The 12,997-nt window shown below is 36.3% G+C and overlaps 1 protein-coding gene across 13 annotated transcripts in view; it reads right to left on the reverse strand.

Moving 5' to 3' along the window:
- LOC115759157 (GTPase-activating protein skywalker) overlaps positions 1 to 12,997 on the reverse strand; it is a 64,335-nt gene that overhangs the window by 3,666 nt on the left and 47,672 nt on the right. For 7 of the 13 annotated variants that reach the window (XM_030700012.1, XM_030700014.1, XM_030700015.1 and 4 more), the window contains 5 exons: positions 10,235 to 10,437; positions 9,963 to 10,167; positions 2,177 to 2,301; positions 1,786 to 2,114; positions 1,225 to 1,396 (listed from right to left, as the gene is read on the reverse strand). In XM_030700012.1, coding sequence (XP_030555872.1) covers positions 1,225 to 1,396; positions 1,786 to 2,114; positions 2,177 to 2,301; positions 9,963 to 10,167; positions 10,235 to 10,437 — 1,034 coding nt within the window. Of the gene's footprint in view, positions 1 to 107; positions 617 to 801; positions 832 to 1,224; positions 1,397 to 1,785; positions 2,115 to 2,176; positions 2,302 to 9,962; positions 10,168 to 10,234; positions 10,438 to 12,997 lie in introns of those variants that run through there. The other 6 variants (XM_030700026.1, XM_030700020.1, XM_030700018.1 and 3 more) reach the window with 3 other exon arrangements.

A 12,997-nucleotide genomic window follows, 5' to 3' on the forward strand; every position in this document is an offset into this window, starting at 1 on the left:
TTTTTTTTTTTTTCATTCAAAGTTTGCCAAGGCAGCGCAAAATACAAGAAAAATAGAAATAACATTTTATATATAATATATTGGAAAAGTTAATATTGATATATAGAACATTTGTTGGCATTAAATTGGGTTTAGATTGTGGCTGTGGTTGTTTTTGTTTTTGATTGTGTTCTGTTTTTTATATATTTCTTTTTTTTTGGCCTTGGAGTGCAAAACAAGTGCGATAAAATAAGTTGTTTAATAAAAACTGAACTCAAATGCAACTTTGTGTTTAGCAACGGAAATGGATAAGTAGCTTTTATATATATTGCTGTTGTTGTTGTTGTTGTTTGTGTTGTTGTTATGCATTGATTAAAAGTTAGGGCTAGGAAACTGAAGATAAGTTTTTAAAATTGAGTTTTGTTAGGTAGTTTTTTTTGTAACAAAAAGAAAAACATTCAAAAAACACAACAAAAAGAACTGGCTGTAAAACCGCTATATCATAAGCTGTAAATCCGCTAGAAATTTGAATTATCAGACTGGATAACAATTTAATCCATAGCGTAGCCAATCGAAGGATAAAACGTAAGGAACATATTGCCATATCCTGCGCATGATTTTTGCTAGCTGGAAAAAGCTGAAAACATGCGAAGGACGCGCTTTTTAACCCAGAACTCAAAAGTGTTTTTAGTTAATTATTTATGAAAAACAAAACAAGCAGAGTTTGAACATCAGTCAGCATTATCATCCTATGGTATATAATAATATATGATCTATATATATATATATATATATGTATATACGTAATTTATAGCCCCATACCAAATTGCGACAGCTCTCGGAGTGCAGCTTCTGGTTTTGTTTTTCAATTGGATATATTTTCAAGTGAGTTGAATTGTTGTTGTTGATGTTGTTGTTGTGTGAGTTTTGAAAGAACACAAAAACAATAAATCAATAGAGTTTTACAGTTGTTTACCATAATTAGTTAAGTTATATAAGTGTGTGCGGTGCTGTGTGGATAAAGAATAACCATTATATTTGGAGCAGAACCTAAACCTAAGTTGAACTAAAGTCTAAACAAAAACAAACTTGGTTTGGGTGCAGTTCCAAAGACCCTTGAAAACTGTTAAATTGGCTAGTATAGATAGATAGATATTGCCTGGCTGTTTGTGTGGTTCTGAGTGGTTGTGGGTAGTTAAGGGGTTTTATGGGCTTCTAACCGGGGCCAGTCTGTCGTTTACTTACCTCACGTATGGTCAATGTATGTGACATCATTTGGATGTTGACCTGCGACTGACTAGTGGGCAGATTATCACTTGAACGCGATTTGATTAATTGCTTCGAGCCGCTGTTGAATGCGGATCGGCTTTTTAGTAGCATTTCAGTCTTGATAAATATTCTAGAAATATACTGGGTACTGCAATATGAAAAGAAGAAAAACATGTCATTAGTAATAGTTCAGATGTGTTCACAGAGTACAAGCCAATTCAATAGATTCTCATTTGTTAATTAATAAACACGATATATTATTCGAGAGTAGGAAACAATTTAAATAGATTTTGAAGAAACAATCTAAAGAGCTTAACTATATATGATAATGATATATATGCAGGGTATTTGCAGGCATATAGTCAAAATTGGATACGAATATAAGAACAGGGTAAATGAATATTTGCTTGCTCAATTTGCAAGCTTTGTCTGTTACATATCCAATATTGACAATAGTCACAAGATCTGCTAATATAACATTGTCGCATTATCAATCTTTGATCTATTTAAAATATAATATGAAAAAAGTGTCCTTACCTGAGTCCCCTAATACTAAAAGCGGCATGGAGCAGCTTAGCCGGAGATACTGGTATCTTTTTGCAGAACTTGATGAGCGCATTGCCAATGTCGTTTTTAATATTATCCGGACTCCATTCGTTGTTCGACTGGCATTCCTTGTGGAAGAGATTGAGTATGACCAGGGCGACGCGATATAGCACCTTGATGCCCTCATGGAAATAGCAATCCATAATTCGCACCAAATGCTGAAAGGGTAGACCAGCTAAAATCCACCAGCACCAGTCCATGAAGACACGCTCCAGCTTCTGGCTCGGACAGATGCGTTGGAAATACGCAATGGCACTTTTCTAAAATTAACAAATGCATTTATTTATATGATTTAACAGGATCTATTTGTTTGCAAACATACTGTGTGCTTTTTGGCTATCTGCATGACCGTCTTCCAGGTGACCTCATGCTGCAGTTTGGTTTGATTAATGAATGTCTTCTCCTTGCTGCCCACAAGTCCGGCCAGGCACAAATAGGCTTCCTCCTCTGCAAAGCACATTAGTAGAAATTGTTGTTAGCACATTTTTTATTTTATAACTTGATCTTGTTGCATTGGCAGTAGTTTTTTCTAATCTACACGGTGTTGAATTGCATTTTGCTTGCAAAACTATCTCGGGCTTAATGCGAGGCCTAACCTTAGCGACACAGCCGCAACCCACTCACCCACCGCTCAGCCCTGCTTTCTGCCTCATATGTGCGGCTTGTCTCTAATTTAATTGCACAATTTCAAATTGCAATTTGCACTGCAGCTTCCTGAGCTCGTTCCACATTCCGCGCTCAGCGCATCGTCGCTTGCGGCTGATGAGCTTTGTGTGTTTTGCGGTTTCGGAGTGGTGCAGAGCCTCGAGGGCGTTACCGCAATGACGCAGCACAAAGCGCATTCAATAGAGCGAGCGTTAGAAATGCACAGAGTGGAAGGAATGTGCTTGACCTTGAATATACCCTATATGTAGTATATATTTTATCCATAATAAATCACGCAGAACACTCAACTCACGTACACAGCTCACACATGCTGACGTTTCGTGAGCTTAAAGCTCTGTGCACACTCTACACAGGACTTTAAATGCACGAAATGCTTTACGGGACAAAGCTTACCAATACATGCATAATCAAAAATGCACTTGTGTAAGCTTTGTAAGGCTTGAAACAAAGAGGAAAAACATGAAGAATTTAAAAAGAAATATTAAAACATATTTAGAGAACATATGGACTCAATGCTGAGGGTTGCTTTGGGTAAAGAAATATGTAAATTTGTAGGAAGAGCGACAATTTCTATTAATTGTAAATTGTAAATTGTATAAAAGCAACTGCAAAACCTTTAGAATTTTGACTCGAACTTGTAAAACGCATTCTAGTATACCCTTAATTACATTAAAGACTACAGGGTACACTTATATAAGCAGTCAGTTGGCTTGTGCCTGCACTTTGACCGCCCTAAGTTTGCAGAGCCAAGCTCCGGGTCGGGTTCTATTGGGCTCCAACCGGCAATTGAGTTTTTATAGCAGCTTTTCGCCACAATTAACTGCCGCACAATTTGTTTATTAAATTAGTCATTGCTGTGCACATATATCGAGTATTTGATTTATAAATTAGCTCAAATTATGCAAAAGGTGCTGGAGACGAGGGCAGACTCTGCTGCTAAAAATAATACCACAGATATGTATTTTATTTACTAGGTTCTGTTCGGAATTTTTATTTTTGCGTGTCGCAGTTAGGTTTCGTGTGTGGCTCATTAGCAGCGTTAACTGTTTACAAAACTGATTACAAATAATAGCAACAAAATACCTAATAAACATTTTGTGTAGCATTTAAAATGCAATTGCCATTGGGCGGGGGCGGCTTTTTTAATATATTTCTGAATGCTTATATACTATATATTTTTTGTTGGCTCGCCCAATTAGCGATCGAGGACTTTAAATGCCATTTAGATATGGTTTTATCGCTTACAGTGGCTTACATAAGTAAGTGCCAGTTGCATTGATTTGCACATAAACAAAGAGCGTGTCGCACATGTGTGCAGCAGCCCGCTTTTAGCTTTTAGCTTTCAGCTGTTATCAGCAACGGGCTTATCAGCTTTTAAGTACGGTTCGTGGCGGTTCATCGCGGCCTAAGGCGGTTTGACTTAGTTTATGATTGCCCTTAATAGCTATTTAATTGTTTCAAATGTTATCAATTGTTTTGACAGACTGCAAAAGTTCAAAGATACGCAACACACAGGCGTAGGACGCAGCTCGTATCTCTGAAATGTGTCTGTATCTTTGCAATTGTGGGTGTATCTACATGCTGCGGCTTATCGCTTGCGGAAACCTACAACTTCTGATAAGCGACATCTCGCTGCACTATTTGCTTAGCGTATTTTTATCATTAAATATTTGACTTGAGTTCTATTTAAAGCACGGCGTTTGTTTCTGCTGGTCTTCTGTGAATTTCCCTGCGTTTGCTTCACAAATAACCAAAACTAAGTAGTTAATTAATAATAATTAATCTAGCACTAATTGCTCTGCTTGTCTATAAATAGTTAACAGCTGCAATAAGACAATTGCCTGGCCTGCTGCTAAAGTGTGTGGGGTAAGGGAAACTTTAATTTTATGACACCAATTAAACCGATAACCAACAGCTGCCGCACTAATAATAAAATATTTAATAAAACTGGCTTAAGAAATCGCAGCCCGGTTCACGTTTCGATTTGACGTCAATATTCACGTGTCTATGTCGTCGCCTATATAGTTGTTGTTGCACAGGTTTTCACTCATTCAATCATTTGTATAGACAACTTTGATGTACTGCAGCCGAGCTGCCTTTCAACATTTCTGGTCTAAATTCATCATGCTCTGGCTTTGGACACAAAACAGCAGGCCGCAAGCAACAAAAAATAACAAAAAACATAAACAATGTTTTAAATACCAAAATAGACGCGACGCGTGTAAACAACATTTAAATGAAAACTATAGAAATACTTTTTTAACAAATTTTTTTCACTCGCAAACGCTAATTGAGCTGCGGCAGCGCCATGTGGAAATTGCAATGCCCTTTAAAAAGTAAACGAAACGGCAGCTGAACTTGAAAAGCGTGAAATAGCCCAAACTCGCGTTTTATATTAATTTTTACAATTTTGACAATTTTATAGCATAATAGTTAAAAGTTTGAGAAAATTAGAAGCAAAATGTATTTATATAAGTTATTTATATTTAGATGGGGAAGAAAAAACGTTTTGACTAAATAATTATTTACCATCGAATTCGAGTCATTAACAGGCATTCAATAGAGCCTTAAAATAAGATTTTAGGCTTTAGCTAAACAAAAGATTTTTAAATTTGAACCTCAAATTATTGGCAAATTTGAAATATTAAAAAAAAAAGAAATAAAATATATTATTTTAAGCTTTCGAGCGTTTTATATTTAAAACCCTTTATTTTCAATTAAATTTGCATTATATGCGATGGAATTGTTCAGTATCTTCCGATTTCTAATATAGGAAAGATTGGTAAATAAGGTTTCAAAGTGTTTGCAACAATATTGAACTTCAAATAAACTAAATATATACCAAACCTATATGTATACAGACTGGAAACTGCAGTTCCAGCTTAGAAATGTAACTATTTGATGTCTAGTTGGCATTTAGCTTTGGGCAATGGCAGTCACGCACAGTAAACATGGATATAAATAGAGAAAAGCACAAGAAGCATTCGCCGCTTAGCTGCATTAGAAAGAGCTTTTGCGCACGCACACAAGCGTGTAGACGAGCACGTGCTTGTATTAGTGAGCTTTGGCTTCTATGCTCGACATTCATAAATATGCAAATGCTGAAAAAAGTATCACCATTCAAGCCGAGCATTGGGCAAGTTCTTGGTGCGTCAAGTCGAATGATTCTCTTTCTGTATTTTATATCGCAGAGCACGTAATTGTTAAGTGCTTATTTATAGAGCGGGGGATTAGGTAAGTTGGGGGTGGGTTTGAGTGCGTCCATATAAAAGCCGTGCAAATACAAATAGGCAAAGCTCGACAATGTTTGGGTAGGGCATAAACAGAAAAACAGAATAACAAACAGCCATAAAATAAAAGCAAACCCAAAGATGATATATAAAAAGTGCGCATTTGTTTGGCTTCGCTGCGTTCGGGATTCGGATACGGGCTGGGCGGTGGGGAGGGCGGGTATCTACATGCGAACGCGAATGCGAATGGCTTTGCCCAATTGTGTTTTATGTCAATTTTATGCTCACGTGTCGGCGTCATAAGCAACAATTGCTGAAATACGACGTTTACTAAAAATAAACTACAATTATAATTCTAGATGCAATGTGGATGTAGATCTACAAATGTATGTCACATGCCGCAACTACAGTGGTCATCCGTTAACATAAACTTAACAGCTCGTGGGCTAAGTCTAAATTTTAATTTGTAAAAGTCGTTTAAGCTTTATATCAATATTCCGGGATTTTTCTAAAAATAAGTATTTCAGTGTTGTAAAACACAAGAAAAGGGATGCGTTTTGTGAAGATAACTAATTATGTTAACTAAATGTTAATAAGCAGAGAAAAAACGAAAATAAAACCATAAATGGTCGACATTTTAGATTTTTGGATATTTTTAATTCTCAAATATGTAATAGCATTTAAATTGTTGCTTAGTTTGAAAGGTAGTTAGACTTGGTTTATTTATTTAATTTACACTCATTGAGCAACCACTGTACTTCAAAATTTGTAGTCTTGTGCCGTGGATCTGTTACTTTTATTCAAGTGGCAAAAAAAAAAGAAGAAATAAATAAAAAGAATTTGCATAAAATTCAACGCAGACAACAGCCAACGACCAGTCAATGACGTCAACAAGATGTCGACAAGCAATACAAAGTGTCAATATGGACTTGGTATGTATAGTATGTATTTTATTGTACATACATGTGTGTACACGAATGTATGTAAGCATCGCGTACATTTGTTATACATTGTTTATGTGCGACTTTTGAACTTGAAATGCACGAAATGCTGATTGAAAATGCAGCTCAAATTTTATAGCATTTTTTTAATTTTTTCATTCTTTATTGAATATTTTTATAATTCATATTTTTCGTAACTGAATTGTTGATGTGTAATGCTTTATTTATTTTTTTTTTGTTATAGGATGCCCTCTGCGACCTGCGGCGTTTGTGCGCACAAAGTTTACACATTCGTAATTTCATTTTTCAATTTCATTTGTTTCGCGTAAACAATGGACCTTTGTACCCTATGCAAGGGGGGAGGGCGAGAACTATTTATAGCCACTGTGGCGACTACCTTGAATCTGAAACTGGCCCGGAATCGCAATCTCCAGACGCTACAGCAATTTTTGCGCCGTGTAAACAAACCTCCAAAACTGGAAGACCGAGACAAGCAGACACAAAACAAATGGAGAATAAAATGTTGTCGACTTTAAAAGTCGACCTCTTTCCGTTCCGCTCGGACTGTGGCTTATCAGGCGCAGCTTTATCAGCTGCAGGCCGGCGATGGGCAGGCGGTAGGCTGAGGGGGTGGGTGGGAGGCAGGGCAGAGCTGTCATGTGCCTCTCAAGCAGCGTCGCATATTAATCGCAAGCGTCACCCATCTATTGGTTGCACTTAGCGGACTTTCTACGAACAGCTATACGTATATTTTCCCAGATAATACATATTCTAAATTGTGTGCGCCACACACTTGAACCCAGATGGAAATCGATTAATTGTCTTGTTGTTTCACAGCTTCTTAATCATAAAAACCATATAGTAATTTCACAAATGGGGGTGTTCAGAGTTCAGCCTTTGAGATTAACTGATTACGAGCCCCTATATGCCCCTCCATGTGTCCTGCTTGATATTGCGGCTAATGCTGAGCCACTCATGAACCACATTTTGGGGTTACAGAATGGAGGCCACGCGGCTGTCATCTCTAATCTAAGGCAGGTGATTGCCACATGAGAGCTGCGGAAATCTGAATCGAGCTGACAATTAAACAAAGTGCGAGAACTTTTCCGCTTTCAAATATGTTTCGTTTTTCCTCTCCACAATTCACATAATTTTATATTGTGTGAACCTTATTACAGAGATTAATGGATTGAGTGTTAAAACAATCTTTCATCTATAATCATTATTGGCAAGTTGCTCTAGAGACGAGACGGAAATTGAGCCGGGTGAAACTAACATAGACTTGATTAATACAAAAACTACTTAAAGTTGGAAGGAATCGGATTACGGTTCCTGCTAATTAATATGATTAAATTTCAGTCAGCTGCAACTCTCAACTCTAATTGACACTTAACTTATATTTGGTTGGGACACGCAGCTTTGAGTCCCTGATTAGCATAGAATGTTAAATCTTTAAACTTTTACATTTTGGAAGTATATAAAGTTAAGGTAAGGAATTTCCACATTTAAGTAGTTTAAACTGCTATGCAGTAAAATTAATAAACAAATTCACATTAAAATATGTTACTAAAAAATATTTATTAATTTATGACAAGCGATTAAAAATTTAAATGTTTCTCTTCAAACCGATTGATTAGTCTGTTAAAAGGCAGCGCTAACAGTCTCTGCCCACATGTCGCCAGATTAATCAAATTTTAAACCGTTTTAAGATACAAATTGAATGGAATGGAAGCAAGAACCCAAATTGAGTTAAGAGACCCGATGCCAGACACACATTTCTGATAACAAGGGCGGAAACTAGTTTACAACTAAATATTTAAGTATATAGCTATGTGTATGTGTGCATATAATTCTTTCTATAAACGAAAGAGAAGTGACAACAGGGAAACTGGAACACTTAAGTAAAATAATTAACAATGTTTTATAAATGTTTTCGTAACGAGCAAAGAGTTGGGGAATAACACTCATGAGCTAGCTGGAATGAACTGGGTTAACTTTAAAAGACAACACTTAAAAGCATTGCAATTATGTATTGAAATTAAAGAAAATCTCCAGTAACCAAAAAATGTTCTTGTTTTTTAAGACATGTAGAAAAAAGCCTTTTAAGAATATTACCATAAAATTTGAGCTTATAAGCTCAAGTGGTTATAAGTTTTAAACTGAGGACAAGGCCTTGCAAATCTAGAGTCGATAGCAAAGTCTCCGGATGATAAAACCGAAAGATTCTTGAAATATCTCATTATTTTTGGTGTAGGACATTGCCTATTATAATATTAATTACTCTTTGGGTGTAAAGCAAGGGCTTAATATTTTGGCAATTTTATAAGTGTCGTGAATTGGATGGGACTAAAAATAGACAACATTGGAAATCTCTTATTAAAGTACCTTGAAATTCTCAAACTCGCCTCAACTCAGGAAATAGAGATAAAAGAAGAGCTCACGGCCCAGTAGAAAATGGGCCCAAAAGGTCACGCATGCTTACCTTTAACAATACACAGGTAAATATAAATATATGTACACACATTTCACATGCTTGTAAGGGCCGAGCCGAGTGTCTTATTGAATTGAGTGTATTTGAAATGGTTAAAATTGTTGGCTCATTGCCTGTTGGCCAAAGCAATTAGCTTGAAAAATCACGATACATCAATTTGCGCCCAGTTGTGATTTACTTCGGGCAGCGCTTTACAATTGTGCCAATTACTCAGATATATATTTTGTTTGTTTAGGCGACAAAAATATATATAAATATATTCAGAAATAATGAAAAAAACAAATATCGAACAAACTGAAACTGAGTGAGTGCTGCGATTCGAAGTGCGTAAAGCGCGTAATTTATGATAATATATACATATGTAGAAAACGGAACACAATCGAGTATTTCTGCCTCCAAGTCATAAATCGTTAAGGGTGTGTGTCACGTGAGTTTCTTTTTAAACTTTTATAGAGGGGAATTACGATGTTGTCACGAAATGTGTAACTTGGCTTGACCAGAAGCAAAGGCGTTTTCGGATGGATCACTATATCACATAAGGTTTTTGTGCTCAAAAGGGAGCTTGGCATTAACAAGTATTAACATGCTCCTTACTTATGAACACCTTATGTATCTTATTAACATCTGGACATATGAACATTTTTCTATCCTTTTGAGATATTTTGCCCAAGCTCGACCGATACGATCTCACATATCTGGAAAGCATCGGAACAATCGATCGGCATTCAATACTACTACTTTCTCTTGTATTTAATTTCAGTGTAAAAATGTAGCACTTACCCGACATGAAATGCAAAAGTAACGATGTAATCGGATACAATACTGGACTGTAGGTAATGTCGGGACAATCATAGCCCAAAACATTCACGATGCGATCGGCAACGGCGCGTCCCGTGCTGGTCAAATGATACGGCAAACAATGTGTGGCATCCACAAAGGCGGGCAGCATGATGGGCTTATCCGACAGTTCCGTGGTGCCAAAGACCTGTCAAATAATAACATATACATCATAAGTACTTGGGTTTATTATTTGGTTAACTTCAGACGCTCACCTGATGCACCATCTCCCAGTAGAAGCCATCGAGCATGTTCTGCTTGGTCAAATGCTGGGCGCACAGTGCTGGCCACAATTGGGAGCGTATCGGCGAGTTAATTGGCCACGAGTTCTCCCTGAGTATACTCTTGACATCGCGCTTCTTGCCCTGCTGCAGCAGCTGTTGGATTTCGGTGAACGAGCGCAGCGCCGGCTCTTTGCCTGGAAGAGCAAACAACATGCGAAGGCAAACAAAATAATTATTTAGTCTCAAGTCAAGTGAATGTAGCTTAGGATAGGTCATGAGGCCCATTTGTCTAACAATAAATTAAGCTAAAAACAATATTTTTAATGGCAACATTTCGACTAGTCGATGCCCTTTAGCGTACATATACCTATTCCAACTTATACTATCGACTAATCGATACCCTGTAGCGTTTAAATAGTTATATATATTTCTGAAACCTTTTCCAGCTTATCATATGTAAGTATAATAATAATAAAACGCTTTACTTTTAAGTCCTGCAATGCATTTTTGTAAGTTTTTGTATAAAATATATGTATTATATTATATTATAAATATATTTTTAATTTTTTATTGAAATATTAAATAATTATGTGGGCATTTATTGACAGATCTCAGTATTTATCTGAAATCTCAATAAGTCAAATATTACTTAAGAATCTAGAACTGATCTATCCTGATTTGTCGAGAAAGGGTAATGAAAGTTATATATATGCTATAAAAGTGATATGTATAAATTATGATATATATGGCATAATTTGGTATAGATAAATATGCATATATCACTATTTATAAGGGACACTGTTCCGCCGACAATAAATAATTGTTAAATGAATTTAGAATAGAAGTTATATGAACATCAAAGTCGCATTCCTTTCTGTTACATGCATATCCACGATTTGAGTGTGCCCCGCTTGCCCAGTTTTAAGCATATAGGGTATGCGAATAGAAGACTAACGTGCTGAACGAACGTGCAGATTGTAAATCATGCAACAGCACAGTTGTATAAGTATAAGCATCTATTTATAGTATATTATAGTTTATGATACAGTAAACGCTTGTTGGTCAGTTGAAGTGGGCGTCTGATAAGTTGGCCAGTTGCAGCCGCCGTTTGGCAGGCCCACTTAAGACCGTGTATGACATTATGATTGATAAGAAATAAATGCTCAAATGCTTGCCCCAAACAGTTGCCCTGAAGTCGCCGCAAACCAATTGAACTTGCAGCTGGAGGCCGCAGAAACTGAAGCCGAGTGAATTTTGTTATAGAAATAAGTCGACTTGAGCTTCAGATAAGTACGTAAATTTGTCAGCAAGAACGCAAATATTACTCATACGTCAGAGTGGCAAATAAAATACTTGAGTTTTGCAATTAATGTGAGTGTGTGCGAGTGTGCATGTGTGTGTGTGTGTGTTTATTGCAGTACGCGATAAGCTTTATTGATAGATGCTTGTTCTACATATACATAGATAGTTGAATTTAAATGGCCGTTGGGGCTGGGGCATGTAATTAAAATTGAATTGCAATGATAACAGAAATGCAACATTGACAGATATCGCTTGAGAGTTAAGTATATAAGGTAAATGTGTACGTAGGTGCATTATTTTATATATTATATATATATGTTATATGGCTCTTGCAGATAGCAGGTAATAAAAATTAAAAAGTAAATAAATTTGAGGGTAAATATTAATTTAAATTGATATGAAACTGGTAATGCTTTTTCTTGGTATTTTTTATTATGGAAGTTGAATTACATTATCTGTCTGTTTAAACATGCCCTTATCATGTTTTATGCAAATATAATTCGTATTCGATATACAAAGCTTTGATTGAAAGTTCGAGTTTTCTATTTAACGCACAAGAAGCTGAAATTGTCACTGTAGTTACCTTATGTGATGAAGGTCCACGTTAAGGCGGGATTTCGGAAAATCCCACACGCATGTGTGGAAAAATCGCGGAAAGCTTTTGTATGAAGCATGCATGCATGCGTACATGTATAAATTCGCATCCAGATACCTACATACATGCACACAAACATACATACATGCACACAAACATACATACATGCATGTATACATACACATGCATACATGCATACAAAAAAGCAGCAAAAAAAACAAAAAAAAATTAAACACTACACCATGCTAAGCTATGCATGGAAGACTGCAGAGCCTACTTAAATTCTTGAGAATCGAGGAGTAAAGCACTTGGTAGAAAAACACATAACACGCACACCCACACACATACATACACACATTTAAAATACTTATGTGGTTTCGAAGAAAATGCTAGTAAAAGTATAAAATAAACTATTGATGTAGTGCAAGGGGTTTATGTATTAACGTGTGCAACGCTAGAAGTTGAGAATAGCATAAGAATAGTATTTAACATAGTTTAAACGATTTACATAATCACGTTCCGATATCGATATCATATCGATATGCAGCTATTAACAGAATGACCAAATGTTAATTTAGGGATAGACATAATAAAGTTAATCCTAGATAATACGTTAGTTGGAATTGGAATTGCGGATACAAATATGACAAACTGACAGTTGTAGATCGAATGTTGGTCGACATTTTGGAGTATTTTGTGCTTGGCTACGTAATAAAAACAAACTTATCGCTGGTCAGCTGCTTCTTCAAGGAGAAGCCCCTTGTGACCCCCCTCATAGTCAGCTCATTGACGACATTGCTGAAGTACAAGACACTCGAATGCACGCTGAGAGGGGGTGAGACGTTGAAGTTATTCGA

This window comes from Drosophila novamexicana, unplaced genomic scaffold (genome assembly GCF_003285875.2).
Source record: "Drosophila novamexicana strain 15010-1031.04,08,12 unplaced genomic scaffold, DnovRS2.1 tig00000193-arrow-pilon, whole genome shotgun sequence".
NCBI lineage: Eukaryota > Metazoa > Arthropoda > Insecta > Diptera > Drosophilidae > Drosophila > Drosophila novamexicana.